Raw genomic sequence first — 21,670 nt, forward strand, 5'->3', positions numbered from 1 at the left:
TGCAACACTTGCCACAGGAATATTGTGGTGCTAATAAAAGTTCTTTCTCTTTTGTTTTTATGAACCTGATCTTGGTTAATTTTTGTGTCCTGGTTTTTTACTTTTGGGGGCTGAGATTTTCCCAGGTTTCTTTATTATTACTTGGGTGGTGGCAATGGATTTTTTATCCCCAAAATCTAGGGTTTTAAGATTTTGGGGGGAAGCTTTATACCAAAGCCTGGAAAGATAAGGTTTTGGGGTACTTTTGCAGGCCCCCACTTCTGCATTTATCATGCCAGAGTGGGGAAAAAGACTTGACATGGTGGTATAGCCGTGGAATTATTTTGAGAACCCAGGATTTTTAAAAGGACACAGGTTTTGAGTTGCAGTTTTTTTCTCTTGCTCTCTTTTCTTTTCTTTTGTTTTCTGTGCTGCCTCGGGGAGAGGCAGACAGAAGGTTAAGCTTAAGCCAGACACAGACCATCCTACCCAAAAGGTTTATTTTATTATAGCTTTCGGGATAACTGGATAGCTAGGCTAGTTAAGGCATGATGTCCAGCTCTAGGGCAGATTCATACCCCCAAGGAGAGGGTAGAAGCAAGGTATAGCAGCCCTCCTCTCCCCTCACCAATGCCTTCTATGAGGGAAGCTGCCTTTAAGGTAGCTGGCAGACCTCTAACTGAGAAGGCGATGGAGTTTTTCCAACAGATAGAGGCCGAGGAGAAAAGTGCCCAACAAGAACATCTGGCGAGGCTATCACAAAGAGAAGCAGGAAAACAAGCAAGACTAGCAGCAATAGAAGTGGAAGCAGAGCAGAAGCGTGAGCGACGAGAGGCCAAGAGAAGGCAAGCCGAAGCGGAAGCACAGGCGAGGCTTGCTAAAGTGAAGGCCACACTTGAAATGGTGAAAGCTAAGAAGCCGGACGTTCCAACCAACCACCCTACTCCCATGAATGTTCCAGTCGCTGTTCAATATCCCAGGAAAATCCAGATCCAAAGAGTGGAAGAACAACAGAGACTGAATCCTCCAGGAGTTCAGTGTATAGCGGTGTGGATATGGGGTGTGATTATAGCGTGGTTACTATGTGTGATCAGGCTGATACCTTAACCCAGCCCCAGAACATGGATGAGTGTGAATCTTCTGTGCTGCCTGTAGCTAACAGGGAGGTTTGTGAAAGGTGTGAGTGTGATCCTGAGACGTTGTCTGTGGCTAGTCAATCCTATTGGGAGCCGGGTTAGCTTGAGGGAGAGAGCTGTGTGGCTTTACGTACGATTTCTGCTTGTCTGCCTGAAGCCTCAGAGGTGAGGCTGGAATCAGACACAGGGCAGGAAGAGCCCAGTAAGCAGGAAGTCTGGCGTGGCTGGCCAGAGTGAAGTTTTAGCTGAGGGAAAAGATCAAGTTCTGGAGAGGGATGAGTTGTTGGCTGGTGTAAAATGAAACCTGCACAAGCTGAAGGTGATTTATTTAAGGGAGCTCAGCAGCGGTGGATATAGGGCAGAGCGAGTGAGGCGCTGGAGCATCACAGGAAGGGGAAGAGAAGAGAAAGAGAGTGTGCGAGGCAGGAGGGGAAGGAGACGAGAAAGAGAATGAGGCAGGAGAAGGAGGAGACTTAAATACAAATGAAAATTTTTAATTATTAAAGCAGAATTTTCTTTAAGAATGACTTACAATATAATTAAAATATAAATTATCCATCTACATTAAGTTTCTATCAAATTTACACAATTCACATTTAATATGAAAATAGCCTTCATTTTGCGCATTTGACACCTTTTTCTATTTTTTCTCCAAAAGGGGGCCCTGCAAAATTGTGCTGCCCTGGGCCAGATGCCAGCTGAAGCCAAGAAAGGGGAGACCCCTCGGTTTGTGTGTGCTGGGGAGAGTGATGCTGCGACTGGGGTGGGTCCAGTCAGCATCATGTTAGGATCCCAGGGATCAGACCAGTCTGGTGCTTGTGTGTTTCCTGTTGCTGGTGTGTTGCTGGGAGGGAGGAGAGTGACTCTGTGTGATCAGGGTACTGCCCTGGCCAGCAAACATGGGGAGCAGCAGGGTGTGGTAAGTGTGGTACCTACAGACAGTATGGACGCGTGTAGCAGTCTAGAAAGCTGCGAGGGGGAGGGAGATGTCTCTGATCTCCCCCAGATGAGTCTGTGTGTTTTCCTGCAGGGGGGCTGTGTGGAGACCTGCCTGTTCAGAAGGATAAGGGAACTCAGGAGGAGTTGGTGGTGGCTCAGCAGGGAGAGGCTACTGCAGGGCCAGGGAAAGGTGAGCTTTTGCATGAAGAAGGCCATAAGAAAGAGGAACCTTATGGTGAGGTTGGCCCGCAGTTTGCTGTGCCTGAAGGGGGTGAAGGTGACTTAGAGTTAGAAAGATCCTGTGTGGACAAGGGTAAGGAAGTTGCAGAGGGATTGGAGGGTGTTTCAGGTGGGGTGGAAGCAGCCAGGGAGATGAAACAGCCCTCTGGGGACCAAGTGACTGTGTTTGACCCGCATGCTGGGGAGCGTGTGTTGCTGAAACAGGAATGGTTTCAGGTTGATTATATGAAAGGACAAGGAATCTATAAGTCTACCAGGCTAATTCACCTAGGCCCTGTCTCTGAGACAGTGGCCCACTTGGAAAACTAGATGGAAAACTAGATTGAAAGCAGCAGGGGGCCAGAGTAGTGTCTGGACTGGGCATTACCTGATTAGCTGGAGGGAGCAAGGAAATTCCACAGCCACTGTGAGCAAGAGAGATACACCCAGCCAGCCCTTTGTCTTTGGGATAGGGAATTCTAAAGTTGAGCACACAGGGCAAGGGGGAGGGGCAAGACTTGTGTTTGCCCAGGAAGGCTACAGCTTTTTAAATCAAACAGCCCAACATTGTCAGGGTACACTTGCCATGGGTTTATTCCCATTGCTGATGTCAACCGTTGTAACCACTGTACTGCTGTTACTAAGAAGTGTATAAATGTCCAATGTGCATGATTTTGTGCAAGGGCTCTGGAAACTGTTAAGAAATGTACCCAAGGACACACTGTATGTTAAAAAACCTTGTGATACTGACATTTCACTGTTGATACCTGTAATTGAGTTTGGAGCGTCTCACCTGAGAAGGGGCATCCCAGGATTGGTGAGGTGTGACAGAGCAGGGGTGCCTATTGGAGTCTGGGAGGTGGACAAATAAAAAGAAAACAGGGACGGGTGTGAGGGTCAAAGGGCTAAAACAAGGGAACCAAATGGGGAAACCGAGCAGAGAACCTCGGACAGCGCCCACTGCCCCTCAAAGGTCTCAAGAGAGCCAGCGGATGCCACCCAGTGGAACTGCCCGGATACGTGAGTGGATGCAGGAACGGAAATAGGCCCCACAGTCGCAGGCCCCTCCCTCAGACAACCTCTGCTCCCTGGTCTTATCAATTATCATCTTGGCGATAGCCAGGAGGAGGTTGACCAGAAGGTCCCGTGACTTTGTGGGGCTGTGAATGGGATGTGCATAAATTAACAGGTGAGGGGAGAAGTGCAGCCAGAATCTCAGCAAAAGGTTCTGGAGGAGCTGAAAGAGGGGCTGTAACCTGGCGCACTCAAGGTAGACGTACGCCAGGTTTTCCCTCTCATCACAGAAGGTGCAAGTGTCGGGAATGGGGGTGAACCGCGCCAAATACACGCCCGTGCTCACAGCTCCATGCAGGATTCTCCAGCTGATGTCCCCGGTGGGCCGTGGAACCAAGGTGGAATAGAGACTGGCCCACCGGGGCTCCCCACCTTCTATTGGTGGTAGGAGGTCCTGCCACTTGGTGTCTGGGCAGCACATGAGGGTGGGGAAGTGGAGAGTGTGAAGCAGAAGCATGTACAGGTGACTCTTTGGTACGGTTCGGAAGGGGACCAGCTGCAATGCATGCAGCCGGCTTGGGTGATGAGGGGGAGGCGGTCGGGAAGGTACGCAGGGCCAATGGATAGATCAGGTGGACCAGTGGTGAGGGGCAGGCGGGGTGCACCCTCTTGCAGGACCTTGTTGAGATAAACCCGAGTGGTGGGCAGCAAAGCGTCCTTCACCTCTTGAAGTATGCGCCGGGGAGTACGTAGGGTGGAGAGCCCCATGCACTGTGCGAGTGCCCGAAGATCCACCCAGTCTCCCTGGTCTTAGTCCAGGAGGTCTCAGATTCTTGTGACTTCTGCCAGGACCAACCTCTGGCGCACCGAGGGGGACTCCGTTGCCTGCACATGTAGATGGGAATTTTGTAGCAGGGGCTCTGCGAGGAGGTCTGCCCCTACAGTTGCTCCCAAGGACCTGGTTGCCTCTAGCAGCTTCCAGGCCCAGAGGAGGTCCTGGTAGAAGGCCGGAAGCTCAGAGAGGTCTCGCGGAAGACCTCTCAAATAAAAGAGCTGCCAGTCATATCGGAGCCCTCGGAAGGGGAGAAGGAAAACGTGCGCCAGGGTGCTCCACACTGGACTACCTGCATCAAATAGGAGCCTCTGCAGGGCCTGGAAGCGGAGGACACGAACCCGTGTGCACAAACACGTCAGGCCCTGCCCTCCCTCCTCCAGGGGAAGATGGAGAAACCCTGCAGAGACCCAGTACAGTCCTGGCCAGAAGAACCGCAGCAGCAGCTGCTGGATCTGATCCAGGAAACCCAGGGGCGGGACCAGGGTGCTGAGACGGAGCCAGAGCATGAACAGGTCTAGTTGGTTAATCACCACTACCCTCCCACGCAGGGAGAGGCACCAGAGCAGTCCTGTCCATCTCTGTAACTGCTCAGCAACCCTGGACTCTAAACCTTACCAGTTCTCCGGCAAAGAGGGATTTGTGGAAGAGAGAAAAATGCCGAGGTTAAGCAGCGGACCTTGCTCCACATGATGGCCTGAAGAGTGGGTGGGAGGGAGGCCCCTACCACCAGACCAGAGCTCTTGACCCAGTTGACCCGGGCGGAAAAGGCCGCCAAGTAGATGGCTTGGCAGGCCTCCACCTGCGCCAGGTCTCCCGGGTCCTGGACCACGAGGAGCACGTCATCGGCATACGCCGACAGGACCAGCCACATCTCCGGCTCACGGAGCACCAACCCTGTCAACCTCTTGCGAAGAAGACAGAGGAACGGCTTGATGGCCAGAGTATACAGCTGGCCTGACAGCAGGCAGCCTTGATGTACTCCCCGCCCAAAGCTGACCGGAAAGGTGCTGTAAAGCTTTTGCGCAAAAGGGCCAGTGTAGACAGCTCAGATTTGTTTTGTGCAAAAAAGCCCCGATCGCGAAAATGGCCATCGGGGCTTTTTTGTGGAAAAGCACGTCTAGATTGGCATGGACGCTTTTCTGCGAAAAGTGCTTTTGCGGAAAAGCATCCGTGCCAATCTAGATGCTCTTTTCCGCAAATGCTTTCAACGGAAAACTTTTCTGTTAAAAGCATTTGCAGAAAATCATGCCAGTCTAGACGTAGCCTGTCAGTGTATCCGTCATGGTACTCCACAGATGTGGAAGGTTTTGCTTACTTTACATGTATTTCAATAGTCTAGTACGGTGTGAACATACTTACTCACTATGTTTTATCTCACACCTCCAGGAAGAAATCACAGCCATTGTGGCCAGAAGCTGTCCAGCACCATCTGTGATTTGGGAGGGCGTGTCATGATCATGAGAGATGGCCAGCAGCCTGGGCACAAAAGGGTAGAGGTAGAGTGGCCAGGTAGAGTTGGCCAATAGGAATTTCAAACTGGGAGAGAGGAATTTTTGGTTTTTCCCTCCTTTGTCCCTGGGCAGTTTCTCTCCAGCTATTGATGGGGACAGACCTCATGTCTGCCTCTAAGAATAGACTCTTCAAGACCTGTAAATAGGGTAAAGCTTAGATTTTATAGTTTTATGGCTTGGGAATGGGAATATGATGTCTGTGCCTTTAAAAATGGGTTTTCCTCTCCTTTGCAACTGGGGGATGCCCATAGGGGGTCCCCCCATGAGTAGAATCATAGAATACTAGGTCTGGAAGGGACCTTGAGAGGTCATTCAGTCCAGTCCCCTGCACGCATGGCAGGACCCACTACTGTCGACCATCCCTGATAGACATTTATCTAACCTACTCTTAGATATCTCCAGAGATGGAGATTCCACAACCACCCTTGGCAATTTGTTCCAGAGTTTAACCAACCTTAAAGTTAGGAACATTTTCTTAATGTCCAACCTAAACCTCCCTTGCTGCAGTTTAAACCCATTGTTTTTTGTTCTATCCTCAGAGGCCAGGCAGAACAAGTTTTCTCTCTTCTCCTTGTGATACCCTTTTAGATACCTGAAAACTGCTATCATGTCCCCTCTCAGTCTTCTCCTCCATACTAAACAAGCCCAATTTTTTCAGTCTTCCTTCATAGGTCATGTTCTCTAAACCTTTAATCATTCTTGTTGCTCTTCTCTGAACCTTCTCCAATTTCTCCACATCTTTCTTGAAATGTGGCATCCAACTGAGGCCTAATCAGGACAGAGTAGAGCGGAATGACTTCTCGTGTCTTGCTCACAACACACCTGTTAATGCATCCTAGAATCATGTTGGCTTTTTTGGCAACAGCGTCACACTGTTGACTCATATTTAGCTTGTGGTCCACTATAACAGCTAGATCCCTTTCTGCTGAACTCCCTCCTATACAGTCACCTCCCATTCTGTATATGTGAAACTGATTGTTCCTTCCTTGCATTTGTCTTTATTAAACTTCATCCTGTTTACCTCAGACCATTTCTCCAGTTTGTCCAGGTCATTTTGAATTATAACCCTATCCTCCAAAGCAGTTGCAACCGCTCCAAGCTTAGTATCATCTGTAAACTTAATAAGCGAACTCTCTATGCTGATCTCTAAATCGTTGATGAAGATATTGAACAGAACCCTGCGGAACTCCACTTGTTATACCTCTCCAGCAGGATTGTGAACCATTAATAATAATTCTCTGGGAATGGTTATCCAGCCAGTTATGCACCCACCTTATAGTAGCCCCATCTAAGTTGTATTTGCCTAGTTTATTGATAAGAATATCATGAGAGACCATATCAAATGCCTTACTAAAATCTAGATATACCACATCCACTGCTTCTCCCTTATCCACAAGACTTGTTTTCCTATCAAAGAAAGCTATCAGATTGGTTTGACATGATTTGTTCTTTACAAATCCATGCTGGCCGTTCCCTACCACCTTATTAACTTATAAGTGTTTGCAGATGATTTCCGTAATAACTTGCTCCATTATCTTTCCTGGCACAGAAGGTAAACTGACTGGTCTGTAGTTTCCTGGATTGTTTTTATTTCCCTTTTTATAGATAGGCACTACATTTGCCCTTTTCCAGTCTTCTGGAATCTCTCTTGTCTTCCATGATTTTCCAAAGATGATAGCTAGAGGCTCAGATACCTCCTCTATCAGCTCCTTGAGTATTCCAGGGTGCATTTCATCAGGCCCTGGTGACTTGCAGACATCTAACTTTTCTAAGTGATTTTTAACTTGTTCTTTTTTATTTTATCTTGTAAATCTACCCCTTTTCCACTAGCATTCACTATGTTAGGCATTCCTTCATCACACTTCTCGGTGAAGACTGAAAGAAAGAAGTCATTAAGCATCTCTACCATTTCCAAGTTTCCTGTTACTGTTTCCCCCTCCTCACTGAGCAGTGGGCCAACCCTGTCTTGGTTTTCCTCTTGCTTCTAATATATTTATAGAATGTCTTCTTGTTTCCCTTTATTCCCGTAGCTACTTTGAGCTCGTTTTGTGCCTTTGCCTTTCTAATCTTGCCCCTGTATTCCTGTATTGTTTGCCTATATTCATCCTTTGTAATTTGTCCTACTTTCCATTTTTTATATGACTCCTTTTTTATTTTAAATCATACAAGATCCCCTGGTTGATCCAAGGCGGTCTTTTGCCATATTTTCTATCTTTCCTACGTAGCAGAATAGCTTGCTTTTGAGCCCTTAACAATGTCCCTTTGAAAAACTGCCAACTCTTCAGTTGTTTTCCACCTCGGTCTTGCTTCCCATGGGACCTTGCCTACCAGCTCTCTGAGCTTACCAAAATCTCCCTGACAATGAAATCCATTGTCTCTAATTTGCCGTTCTTCCTTCTACCATAACTTAGAATCAGGAACTCTGTGATTTCATGATCACTTTCACCCAAGCTGCCTTCCACTTTCAAATTCTCAACCAGTTCCTCCCTATTTGTTAAAATCAAGTCTAGAAGACCTTCCCCCCAGTAGCTTTTTCAACCTTCTGAAATAAAAAGTTGTCTTCAATGCAGTCCAAGAACTTATTGGATAGTCTGTGCCCCGCTGTGTTAGTTTCCCAACATATATGTGAATAGCTGAAGTCCCCCCTCACCACCAAATCTTGAGCTTTGGGTGATTTGGTTAGTTGTTTAAAAAAAGCTTCATCCTCCTCTTCTGCTTGGGTAGGTAGCCTGTAGTAGACCCCTAGCATGACATCACCCTTGTTTTTTACCCCTTTTAGCCTAACCCAGGGTATGTCTACACTACAGCGCTAATTCGAACTAACTTAGTTCGAATTAGTTAATGAGTCAACAGTGTGATGCTGTTGCAAAAAAAGCAAATATGATTCTAGGTTGTATCAACAGGTGTGTTGTAAGCAAAACTCGTGAAGTCATTCTGCCGCTCTACTCTGCACTAATTAGGCCTCAGCTGGAGTACTGTGTCCAGTTCTGGGCGCCACATTTCAAGAAAGATGTGGAGAAATTGGAAAGGGTACAGAGAAGAGCGACAAGAATGATTAAAGGTTTAGAGAACATGACCTATGAAGCCAGGCTTCATGAACTGGGCTTGTTTAGTTTGGAAAAAAGAAGATTAAGGGGGGACATGATAGCGGTTTTCAAATATCTAAAAGGGTGTCACAAGGAGGAAGGCGAAAATTTGTTCCTCTTGGTTTCTGAGGACAGGACAAGGAGTAATGGGCTTAAAGTGCAGCAGGGGAGGTTTAGATTGGACATGAGGAAAAAATTCCTAACTGTCAGGGTGGTCAAATATTGGAATAAATTGCCAAGGGAGGTGGTGGAATCTCCCTCTCTGGAGATATTTAAGAACAGGTTAGATAGACATCTGTCAGGGATGGTGTAGACGGAGCTTGATCCTGCCTTGAGGGTGGGGGGCTGGACTCGATGACCTCTCGAGGTCCCTTCCAGTCCTATTATTCTATGATTCTATGAACTAAGCTAATTCGAACTAACACGTCTAGAACTAAAAACTAGTTCGAATTAGCGTTTTGCTAATTCCAACTAGCATGTCCACATTAAGTGGACCCTGAACCGGGCTTAAGGATGGCCAGAAGCAGTGCCGGCAGGGCATCAGAGGAGGACTTAGAGCGTGGAGATGCTGTCTCAGGCTAGCCGAGGGCTGCGCTTAAAGGGTCCCGAACCCCACCCCAGACAGACAGTTCTCAGGGGCGCCCCGCTTGCAAAGCAGTCCTGGCTTGGAGTGCCCGGAGTACCCACGCTGGGCACATCACACCACTCGGCCATCAGCCCGGCTGCACTTGCCGCAGGCTGCCATCTGGGGAGAGGGGGCAATTGGGGGGCTGCAGGAGAGCTTCCACCTCCAGAAGCCCGCAGAGACAGCCCAGTCCTCCCCATTGGGGGCTCGTACCCCATTCCTCCCTCACCTCCTTCCACTTACCCTTCCCTAGCCCCTTTTCTTGATGTACAAAATAAAGGACAATTGTGTTCAAAAATGGAATCTGTCTTTATTGAACAAAACTGGAGTAGACTGGGAAAAGGAGGTGGGAGAGGGGAAGAGAGAGGGTGGGAGAGGGGAGGGCAACTAAAATGATCAGGGGTTGGGAACAGGTCCCATATGAAGAGAGGCTAAAGAAACTGGGACTTTTCAGCTTAGAAAAGAGGAGATGGAGGGGGGACAGGATAGAGGTCTCTAAAAGCAGGAGTTTGGTGGAGAGGGTGCATACAGAAAAGTTCTTCATTAGTTCCCATAAAGAAGGACTAGAAGACACCAAAGGAATGGAATAGGTAGCAGGCTTCAAACTAGTAACAGAAAGTTGTTCTTCACAAAGCAAAGAGTCAACCTGTGGAACTCCTTGCTGCAGGAGGCTGTGAAGGCTAAAACTAGAACAGAGTTTAAAGGGAAGTGAGATCAAGTCATGGAGGCTGGGTCCATGGAGTGGTATTAGCCAGGGGGTAGGAGTGGTGTCCCTGCCCAAGGTTTGTGGAAGGCTGGAGAGGGATGGCACGAGACAAATGGCTTGGTTACTGTCTTCGGTCCATCCCCTCCAGGGTCCCTAGGGTTGGCCACTGTCAGCCTGTCCTTCCTGAGTAAGCTGTATTCTTCTATATCAATTGACATTAATTTGTGATTTTTTCCATCTAGTCATTATGCTTGCAACAGGAATATTGTGGTGATAATAAAAGTTCTTTCTCTTTTCTTTTTATTAACCCAGTATTGGTTAATTTTGTGTCCTGGTTTTCTACTTTTGGGGGCTGAGATTTCCCAAGAAGTCTCTCTCTGGTTTCTCACCACTTGGGTGGTGGCAGTGGAGATTTTATCCCCCAAATGTAGGTTAAGATTTGGGGGGGAAGCTTTATACCAAAGCCTTGAAAGATCAGGTTTTGGGGTACTTTTGCGGGCCCTCACTTCTGCATTTATCGTGCCAGAGTGGGGAAAAGCCTTGAGAGAGACAAAGGAGCCCAAAGATGGATGTTTGATGTATCAGGTGCATACAGACGGGGTGTAGGGTGGGAAGGATGCAAATGCACACATCCCCCTTCCCCGGTTCCCCAAGGAAGCAGGCTCTGTCCAGCCAGGGGAAGGCAGGAGTTTCACATTTCCTGAGCCTCCCTCCACCATGCTCTGGTCAGCCAAGGGAAGGCTGGGGCTGATTTCCCCTGCTCCCCCAGGAGTGAGGCCAGGGCTGGGCTTCATGGGTAGTCGGTGAAAGTGTTGGGGGCGGAATCCCCGAGCTCCACCCCCAGGCCCTTTTTCTAGGCCCCGCCCCTTCCCCGCCTCCTGGAAGGCAGGGCAGTGCACCATGCATGTGTTAACCCTTCACAACCACAGAGAGGGGGAGGGGAGTAGGTACATGTTTGCCACAGCCTCCCCAACCCCGGTGGAAGGTGCACTGTGGTGCGTGGCCAGACTCAGAGCACTGGGACAGGGAGGAGTTAGGGTACGCAGCACCGCTTGGCCTCAGAGCACTGGGAGGGCAAGTCCGGGTGGGCAGCATCACTCCGCCCCCAGAACACCTTCCTTCCCCTGGGCAGCTTACTTGGGGGAGCATGGGGGTGAGGTGCGTTTGTACCCTAGCAGTCCACATTTACAAAGAAAGCATACACACATACAGCCAGCAATGCCTGCCTGCTGCTGCTAGAGAACCCATCCCAGGGCTTCCCTATCCTCCTAGGGAAATCGTTTTTCCAATCTAGACCTCCCCCACTGCAGCTCAGAGTTGGAAAGTTTTTCCTACACTCAGACTAGGTTTCACACCCTCATGCAACATCAAGGCCAAAACTTAATTACTCAAAATGCCAACGCTGACCTGAAGCCTGGGTTCTTTTCCTTTGCAAAACATTTTATGAGGCCAAAGGAGGCAGGATTATAGGAATAAAATACTTTTATTATAGCACCGCAACATTTCCACATGAGCAAAACCATTTTTTTAGCATTCTCATCGTGTTAGAGGTGAAACACGTCAGCATTTCACTCCCATTCACAATCAGCCTTTCCTCGCTCCCCCCTCTTCTCCCTCTGCGAAATGTCTGAATTTCTCATGGAACGGGAGACTCATTTTCCAGCCAGCTCTGGCCTGTAGGAGCACTCGTTGCCTCTCTGTCGATCTCTTGACACAATTTCTTCTTTGGGTTCAGTGTGTGCTCTTCCCACCCTCTCTGCTGGCATCTCTGGCTATGTCTAGACTGCAGCCGTCTTTTAGAAGAAGCTTTTCTTGAAGAGATCTTATGGAAAAACTTCTTTTGAAATTAAGAGTGTCTACACAGCAAAAGTGCAACAAAAAAGCCATGTGCTTTTTTTTAAAGAGAGCTCCCACATGGATTGGACGCTCTCTTGCATTTCAGTTGTAATTACTGTGGACAGTGGCCAACAAGACACCAGTGTTTTTTCCTGGAGGCCTCTTCTTTCAAAAAAACACTCTCTTCCACATACACATGCGCCTTTTTCTGAAAAAGCGTTTTTTGGAAAAAAGCTGCTGCTTCGTGGAATGAGGTTTACTGGCGTCCGAAAAAAACCTCCGTTCTTTCAACTTTCTGTCGAAAGAATGCAATAGCAATGTGGACGTAGGTATTGTTTTTTCCGGGAAAAACACTGCAGTGTAGACAGAAGCTCTGAAGGAAAATTTCAAATTAGGCAAGTCGGAGCCCCCTGAAAATTGTGAGATTGGGTTTAAAAATCACAGGGTGTAAAAAAACAAAACAAAGCTTTTAGGGCTTGTTTATTCGCTGGTTTTTGATGCTCTACGGCTCAGTTTCATTTCTCTTTCTCCAAACCCCAGGACTAGAGTGTGATTGTTTTGCCACAAAAGCTGAGTCTCATGAGATACGCGCCTCCAGGAGGGTGAGTGAGGCTTTCTGAAATGAGACTTCTCAGAAAATCACGTGAAGTTTGGGTGATGGAGTCTCCCCTGGTCAGGTTTGACACTGAGACTCATGGGGATGTGAGTGGCTGTAGATAAATTCATCCAAACAAAGAAACAAAGAAAGTCGGCCAGACTTAGAGGACGGGGCACTCTATCCAGAGAAGCAGAGACTCCCAGAAGGATTTGGGGTCTGTGGTGGAAAATCAGCTGAACACAAACTGGAGATTCATAGAGCTAGAAGAGACCTCAGGAGTCTTCAAGTCCAGCCCCCTGCCTTAGGCAGGACCAATCCCAGCTCCTTATTTAGACTATCGGCTCTGAAGATCGGTCACTGTAGCTCTGTTTCGGTAGCACAATAAAGCTTTCGTGAGATTTCAGACTTTAGGACTTCAGAGCTGGTATAGCCACTTCCCCCACCCGCACCAATGCAAGAGATCTGTGTGCTACTCATGGCATTTTAAAACCCGTCTCTGAGGCCAGAAACTATTTTGAAACTCGACTTAAGGAGCTCCTGATTTAACAAATTCCACCTCGCATCTCCTCACTACAGGGAAGCATCAAAATGAGTCCAAGGCAGGCTCCATTAATGCGGACGTGCTGCCTCAGACTTAAAGCCTCAGGAAACCCTCTGGAGAGCTGTGGGAGTACTTCTGGAGGCCAATACATTTGAATCAGCAGCACCGGAGCATCCACATTACCGTTATTTCGAAATTACTATTTCAGAATTGGCGTTACTCCTGATGAAAACTAGGAGTACAGAGTTCTAAGTCCGCAGCCCCTTATTTCAAAATAACAGGCTTCATAGTGTGGGGACACCACTTACGAATTCGACCATGGGGTTAGTTATTTCAAAATAAAGTCTTAGTGTAGACCCGGGCCAAACATTTAATTCAATCTCTTGATCTGGAAACCCACCTCAAAGTCGTCAGTTGGATTTCAGGATGAGAATAGCAGGTTGTCTGGACAATCCCGAGATTCTAAAGCAAATTGGATTTCTGAACCACTCCTGCTCACTCCAGACTGACGTGCTTTGAGACCTCAGTCCTATTAGTTGGGCCTGTCCCTTATGGTGTCCGTCACCCACTGGACGGCTTTGCAGACATTGGCGTAGACCCCAGGTCGTTTTGGCAGGGCACAGACGTCTGTTCCCCAGGAGACCACGCCCTGCAATATCCCGTCGCAGACCAGTGGGCCTCCGGAATCGCCCTGGAAAGACAACACAGAGGTATCAGCAAACACAGCCACACCCCAGTGCATGTGCACAGAGGACAGGTCCCTCCCCTCCAGCAGGGGGCATCAGACACACACATACATAGAAGTCCCATCCCCTCCAGCAGGGGGCGACAGCCAGACAGACATACCACATGGGGCAGCAGGGACATACAGACAGGAAGGGTGTAAAGAGCAGAAATGGGGTCAGGCGAACCCAGTTTTCTCCACCAGTGCTGGGGGTCAGGGCAGGCCAAAGAAGTGGCTGGAGCATTTAGGCCTTGATGCAGCTGGGGGGCAGACTGGCTGCTCTTCCAGGGGGCAAGTGGGAGGGCTGACGACTGCCCCTCAGCAGCAGCCTGGAAAGATTTGGAGGTTGCCGGGGATAGGACAGTACCGAGCCCTGTGAGCACCGACAACCGGCACCTGCCCCGATCTCCAAGGTTGCCCCTTACCTCACATGAGTCTCTGCCGCCCTCTTCCACGCCAGCGCAGAGCATGTTCTCTGTGATCAAGCCCCTGTAACGCTCCTTGCAGCTGTCCTGGCTGACACTGTAGAGCTCTACGCACTGTAATTCATTGGGGAAGGTCACTGGGCAATGACAGGAAAACACGCTTGTGAGGAGGGTGCAAGGCCCTCAAATGGCATAGATCCACTGACCCCAATGGAATGACGGCTGCTTGATCCCAGCTCAGGATCTGGTTCCATTGACCCCACTGAAGTTACGGCCCATTGACCCAGCTGGGATCTGGCCATTTTCCTTTTCTAAAACAGGAGATATTTGACTAACGGAAAAGCCAGAAAAAACCCTCATTTCAGGTAAAACAATTTGTTGTTGCGATATTTTAGTTTTTCTTGTGACTAGAAGCATGTCTGTGACATTTTAAAACCAGTAAGTAGTCCTGTGGTACATTAGAGACTTGCAAAAATGCACAGTGTCATCAGTTTCTGTGGGTTAAACCCAAAGAAGCAGCTTTTAAGTTACAGGCTAACCTGAGTCTTTATAATGTGTTAAAATTGCTTTGAAATGAAAAGGAAATAAAATTTCCAAAGAAAATGTTCCAAGTAGAAAAAAATCTTCCATTCTGTTTCTGTGTTTTCAAAATGAAATTTTTTTGGGGGGGGGGCGGGGGAAGGTATTTTTTTCTGAAACAAATGAGATATATGGTCATACCAGGGTACAAAATAAATCAGAAGGATAGAACAGGCCCTGCTGGTGGGGGAGTGGCATTATATGTGAAAGAAAATATAGAATCAGATGAAGTAAGAATCTTAAATGACCCTAGATGTTCCATAGAATATCTATGGGTAGTAATTTTGTGCTCCAATAATAAGAATATAACAGTAGGGATATATTATCAACCACCTGATCAGGTGGTACTGACTATGAAATGCTAAAGAGAGATTACAGAGGCTACCAAAATAAAAAAATCTATAATAGTGGGGGATATAATCTAACCCTATATTGACTGGGTCCACGTCGCCTCAGGACGGGATGCAGAGGTACAATTTCTTGATACCTTAAATGACTGCTTCTTGGAGCAGCTGGTTCTGGAACCCACAAGGGGAGAGGCTATTCTTAATTTAGTGCTTAGTGGAGCACAGGATCTGGTTCAAGAGATAAATATAACTGAACCGCTTGGAAACAGTGAACATAATGTAATAAAATTTAACATCCCTATGGTGGGAAAAATATCTCAGCAGCCCAACACTATAGCATTTAATTTCAGAAAGGGGAACGACTCAAAAATGAAGAAGACGGTTGAACAGAAATTAAAAGGTATAGTGACAAAAGTAAAATCTCTGCAAGCTGCATGGAAACTTTTCAACTTAAATGTATACCCCAAATTAAAAAACACAGTAAGAGAACCAAAAGAGTGCCACTGTGGCTTGGCTTAACCAAGTAAAAGAAGCAGTGACCAATAAAAAGATATCTTTTAAAACGTGGAAGTGAAATCCTAGTGAAGAAAATCGAAAGGAGCATAAACTTTGCCAAATTAAGTGTAAAAATATAATAAAATCCAAAAAGGAGTCTGAAGAGCAGCTAGCCAAAAGCTCAAAAATAATAGCAAAATGTTTTTTAAGTACATCAGAAGCAGGAAGCTGGCTAAACAACCAGTGGGGCCCTTGGATGATCAAGATGCTAAAGAAGCACCCAAAGATGACAAAGTCATTGCGGAGAAGCTAAATGAATTCTTTGCTTCTGTCTTCGCTGCTGAAGATATTGGGGAGATTCCCAAGCCTGAGCCATTCTTTTTAGGTGACAAATCTGAGGAATTGTCCCACATTGAGGTGTCATTAGAGGAAGTTGTGGACAAATTGATAAATTAAACAGTAACAAGTCTCCGGGACCAGATGGTATTCACCCAAGAGTTCTAAAAGAACTCAGGTGGGAAATTGCTGAACTATTAACTGTGATTTGTAACTTATCCTTTAAATCAGCTTCCGTACCCAATGACTGGAAGATAGCTAATGTGATGCCAGTATTTAAAAAGGACTCTAGAGATGATCCTGGCAATTATAGACGGGTAAATCTAAGGTCAGTACCGGGCAAATCAGTTGAAACTCTAGTAAAGAATAAAATTGTCAGACACATAGATGAACATAAGTTGTTGGGGGAAAGTCAACATGGTTTCTGTAAAGGGAAATCATGTCTTACTAATCTGCTAGGGTATGTCTACACTAGCCACCCTAGTTCGAACTAGGGTGGCTAATGTAGTCATTCGAACTTGCAAATGAAGCCTGGGATTTAAATACCCCAGGCTTCATTTGCATGTTCCCAGGCACCACCATTTTTAAATGCCTGGTAGTTTGAACTACATGCCCGTGGCTACACGTGGCATGGGCTAGGTAGTAAAATTAAAGCTCCTAATTCGAACTACTGTTACTGCTCCTGCAATGATGATAGCTTTTCCAAAGATGATAGCTAGAGGCTCAGATACCTCCTCTATCAGCTCCTTGTGTATTCTAGGATGCATTTCATCAGACCATGGTGACTTGCAGGCATCTAACTTTTCTAGGTAATTTTTAACTTGTTCTTTTTTTTTTTAAATGTTGGTGTTGTCAAAGTTGCATTTTGCAGCAACAGTTATTTCAAGTTGAAAAATTTCCAGTATGAGACGCCAAAGACTGTTGACAACAGTTTGGCAAGGTCTCCCTAATGATCTTCAGCCCCCTTCCCGACGCTGAGCCCAACCTCAATCCCTTCCTTCCACACTCCAAGACCCCTTACATTGGGGGGATGTGATGGAGCCCCATCCTGACATGATGCACTTTGTTCCAGGCGCAGGACACTGGGTTGCCAGGCTGATTGTTTTCACGTCGTTGTTGAGTTCAGCTGGTTCATCCAACTCCAGGAGCATGAAGTCGTTGTCCCGGGGGCGTCGATTATACTCCGGGTGCACAATGACATTTTTAACTCTTCGAAACTGTTCTGTGCCTTCGTTTGTCCTCAGATTATAATCCCCCAGATGCACCCGCACTGACCTGCGTGGAGACAGGGCAAAGGAGGAGATCAAGGGGAGGTGAATCAGAGCTCATGGGAGGCAAAGAAATAATGTTGGGCCATGAGTGGATTTCCTGGAACAGAGGCGACCTCTGAGATCTCATCAGCTTGGGTCCCATACGGCTCAGTTTGATTCCAGACTCATCTGAGCTTGGTTTTTTCTTGGCACACACATCGCCTTGACAGAACTGAGCAGCGTCATGGGGAAGGGCGCGTATGGAGCAAGCCACAGACACAAAAATAGAAGTATTGGTTACTTTATATGCAAGTTTCACCTTATTCAGGTGCATGTATCCCCCATTTCTATAGTATCATGCACTGTAGAGTTGGTCCTGTTATTTTTAGGCCCAATGGCTGGACATAGCCTGCTTTGTTCTCCTGCCACGTGTAGGCAGTATACTTTGTTAGCTGTTCCCCGGTCTGAATAATCCCCTTCTTCACATTCTTAGCCACTGTTGCTGACACTGCTGCTTCTTGTGCCCGGTTTTACCCAGCTGAAATAAACTCGATAAGCTATGTAATTTGTGTAGTGGTAATTACATAGATTATTTTGAGATAAGGGTGCTGTGTAGATGCATCCTGAGTTAGGATAAACAGGAATTATCATATTTGAAAAATAATAATTATAATAATAATGATGATGATATACAATATTAAATTATATTCAGACATACTAATTATATGTTTAAAAATTTCAATATCTTATGTCGACATTTTCTAACATGCTAATATATGCTTTGGAGCCTTTTTCTATCCGAGTGTCCTGTTCGTTTATTTTGAGAACATTTTTGCAACAACAAAACCAACTTTTCTCCCCTGTCGTTTGGATTCACTGGAAAATTTGAAATTCTTTGACCCAGATTTGCTTTTTGCCATTCTCAGTGCTACCGCTTGGAGCTATAATTTGGGATGAGCAACCACAGTGAATCAGATGAGGCAAAAGTAAAGCAAACCATTTTTAGGGGTCCCACGAATAGGGGAAGCCACGGGCCAGTGTTAAAAGCCAGGTCACGTTTTTTAGGTGAGGGATAGGATTGCATACAGAAGTGAGACTTTCTATAGTGGGACAGTCCTGATATTCCTGAGATATCTGGTCGGCCCAGCCAAAAGCCAGGGGCAAAGAATCCACGATCAGTGGCGTGTTTATGAAAGATGGGGCTGTATGCAACTGAGCTCCTGCCCTCAACTCATACAGTATTTTGAAAAGCAGGGGGATGCTCCAAGGAATGATGCTAGCAAGTGCCGTGGGCAGATTTCCTTCTGTCCACACAACTGCGGAGAGCCATACGGGCCTGCCACCTCTGGGGTACAGAGAAAAGCCACAAAATGGTGCAAGGGCTGGAAAAACGGGAGGATGAGGCTGGGATTTGGGAGGGGGCAGAGGGAGACATGGACACAGATGGGGGACCCCAAAGAGAAGATAAGAACTAAGGACGTGGTCTCACCCGCCCTCCTCCCACCCCCGCGCCGACTTACCTGATGTCTTTGTTGCAGTGCGCGGCAGTCAACACCCACTTCCTGTCTACCAGGCTCCCGCCGCAGTGGATGTGGCCGTCCTTCACGAGAGCCACTTGATAGGGCCGGGAGCCGTTGGTGCAGGAATGACCCCCAATGCCTATGATTCTTCTTCTTTCTAAGGCTGCTGTGGAGAGAGGTTCACGTCAGTCAGCAGCCGGACAGGGGCCGGGGTGAGCATCAGCCACGGCCGAATGAATTGACTGGTGGCAGAAGGGCCATGAGCTTCTGTGAGCTGCCACTTGTGCACAGCCGTGCAGAGCACGAGGTGACCTCAGGCTGTCCCAGGCAGAACGGGCTCATAGGCCACACAGGGTTCAACACCCCCATATCTGTGCAATTTGCCATGGGGCAGGGAGAGCGGCTCTGTCTTTCTCCTGATGTGCCTGCCCCTGGCCCGCTCAGCCCTGCAGCAGAAAGGACACGGGGCAACCGCCCACCATGCAGCCACATCAGCCAGGCCACGTGGTTGCTGCCAGAGCTGGAACCAAGGCCCTGGTGAGGCTCGCCCGGCAGGGACAGCCTCACCACGGCCCGGCTGCAGCCACAGCACACAGGGCAGTCTGCAGCGCCACTCGCCGGGGGAGTGGGGGGGGGAATTGTTAGAGGACGCAGAGGCGTGCACCTTATAGGGAATGGAGCTCCCCGGTGGGCGGGGCTCATTAGCAGCCGGGGGTGTGGCCTGGCAGGGGTTCATGGCCCCCCACCTTTCTGTGGACCAGTGATTGGGAACTGCGGCCCTAGAGTCAGGAAAGCGCCTTTTGCTGTTCCCAAGAAAAAGCCCCCAGAGCTGATCAAATGATCGGTCTCTGGAAATCACCGTTAGCACAGGCTCAGCACTGCCCAGAGTCGGTCACCGAGTGGCGTTTCTCGGCTTTGCCCCAATACAAATAATTGAAACTTTTTCTTCCTATTGGAAAATGCCATTTGGCTGAAGCTGAAAGTGTCTGGAAATGAGCTGGTAGCCAGGCAACTTCTTTTATCAGATCCAAACAAATCAACCTCTGTGGGCCGGGCTCCACAATCAAACTACAGCTCCCAGGATGCCTCATAGCCCGGGACTTCCATGATGCACTGGCTTCTCCTTATCTAGTGGTGCCTGGCGAGTCATGGGATGTGTATCTGACATTACTGGAAAAAAGCCATTTTGATTTTTTAAAAATAGTTTTCTACGCATGGTTTTTTTCTTAAAAGAATTAGCGTCCTATTCGAAATGGCGCTCTGCTCTGTATGTTTTTACAAAAACTTTGCATGTAAAGACATTGAAATCTCAGAGAAGCAGATTTTCCTCCCCAAAAAACATTCCAGTTTGTGGGAAATTTCAAAATTCTTCCCTTCTGTCCTGACGCGGGACGAAAACCCCTTGTGAAATCAGGGCTCCCGGCCGGTCCCACAAGCAATGGAGGCTCATCAGCGAGGAGGCCTGTCTATGTTAATTCCCTTTCGCAACCAGTGGAACTGATTTAGGCTCTTCCTGGATCTTCGCGCTTCCGGAGCTGCAACGTGTCTTAAGCCATGTCTGGAACACTCCTGTAGGGCCTGTGGCGAAACTGCAGAACCCTCCCATCCCGCCCAACGGTGGCTTCTCGCCAGGCTCTTCCCTACCTGCTGCTGCCCCGGCGACCAGCATGGCGAGGATCAGGAGCTGCATGGCGGCCGTGGCGATGGGAACAGTCGGCGACGTCGCTGGTTTACTGCAGGGAGAGAGCGACAGGGAATCGTTGGCCGGGGGTGTCTTGAGGAGGACGGGTGACCCTCAGGTAAAGTGCTCGCTAAAGAGTCAGGTGTGAACAAGCAGTTTCCCTGCCCCGCAGCTACCCTGCCTGTACCGTAGGGCGATAGCAGAGCCCCTCATGGATAAACACGCTGGGATCGTGTGGTGTCAAGGGGGGGCCAGTCTCCCCCAACTCAGCTCCATCGGCCACTTCCACCCAGAGGCTCCCCCAGGGGCACGTTCCATGGAAACCTCTGATCTGTTTTGGGGGGAGAGATGAAATCTTAAGCCAGCTGGCAAAGATTTCCATGAGCTGGCCTGAGCCCACCCCTCTCCTCTAAGTTTGCCTTCTCATACATTGCCCTAGTAACAGGGCCCCACTTCCCTCAGCAGCTCTACAACACAGAAATGAATAGCTCTCCGGTGCCAGGTGGCTCCCATCACGGCAGCACCCCAGATCAGGTGCTGTGCTTACCCCACAACCATTTGTGAGGCTGGGCAGGGCTACTGTCCCCTTTGCACTGCTGGGGAAACCGAGGCACGGAGTAGTTACGTGACTTGGCCGATGTCCCACAGGGAGGCAGTGGCAGTCCAGTGATTAGAAGCCATGTCTCCCTAGTACCAGCTGAGCCGCTAAGCTGCTGAACTGTCCATCCTTCCGGAGCAACCCATACCACCCCACCCCCAATAACAGCAGTGCCCCCATTCTCTGAAAATGGGGTGATGCTCTGGCAGCCCATAATCACCCCCACAGCAGCATGATGCCTCCCCATGATCTTCTCAGTAACAGCGGGACGTCCCGGACGACCTCCCTGCACCACTCTCCAAGCCACAGAAACCTCCTGTGCACCCGTCTAGCATGCCCCCGCCCCTAGATAAACATGCTGACGATGGAGGATGGAGGGGCCCCGCGTTACCTGTAGCTCCTGGCAGGGTCCTCAGGACCAGAGAGTCCCCAGCGGTTGTGACTTGGAAAAAGCTGAGAAGCCTCCAGGATGGGCCACTTTATATCCTGAGAAACGGGCCGTCCCTGTGAGTCACTGTCATGACTGGATCTAAGAAGATCAGAGGATGACCAATGTTTAGCCACCGGGTGCCTCCCTCCACCCCCAGACACCTGCCTGCTATCGGCTGCTGCTGGAGAGCGGGGGAGGGAACCAGCCTTTGCTCCCATCTCTGTCAATAACCCAGCAGGAAGCCCTTGAAACGGCACCTT

General features: G+C 48.4%; 1 protein-coding gene across 2 annotated transcripts; it reads right to left on the minus strand.

The window, feature by feature from the left end:
* Window positions 1-10,633: 10,633 nt before the first annotated feature.
* LOC102448950 (trypsin-like) lies at window positions 10,634-21,481 on the minus strand. Of its 2 annotated transcripts, none has more exons than XM_075906925.2 (6): window positions 21,372-21,481; window positions 20,346-20,434; window positions 18,702-18,864; window positions 16,953-17,206; window positions 14,175-14,311; window positions 10,634-13,716 (listed from the first exon to the last, which is right to left on the minus strand). In XM_075906925.2, exons 2-6 carry the CDS (start codon window positions 20,389-20,391, stop codon window positions 13,558-13,560), a joined length of 759 nt encoding a protein of 252 aa, XP_075763040.2. In that variant the 5' UTR covers window positions 20,392-20,434; window positions 21,372-21,481; the 3' UTR covers window positions 10,634-13,557. The 2 variants fall into 2 exon arrangements, with proteins under 2 accessions (XP_075763040.2, XP_075763039.2); XM_075906924.2 differs by having other exon boundaries at window positions 18,702-18,867.
* Window positions 21,482-21,670: the final 189 nt, after the last annotated feature.

The sequence above is a fragment of the Pelodiscus sinensis genome, chromosome 22, assembly GCF_052426305.1.
Source record: "Pelodiscus sinensis isolate ZL-2025 chromosome 22, ASM5242630v1, whole genome shotgun sequence".
NCBI lineage: Eukaryota > Metazoa > Chordata > Testudines > Trionychidae > Pelodiscus > Pelodiscus sinensis.

Bases quoted from the DNA above. Each gene is read 5' to 3' on its own strand.
- LOC102448950 (XM_075906924.2), bottom strand. From the start codon at position 20,391: ATGCAGCTCCTGATCCTCGCCATGCTGGTCGCCGGGGCAGCAGCAG. The intron at 14,312-16,952 runs GTAAGGGGTCTT...GTCATTGCCCAG, and splicing joins CTCCATCACATCCCCCCAAT to TGACCTTCCCCAATGAATTA. The intron at 13,717-14,174 runs GTAAGGGGCAAC...TTGTCTTTCCAG, and splicing joins GCGGCAGAGACTCATGTGAG to GGCGATTCCGGAGGCCCACT.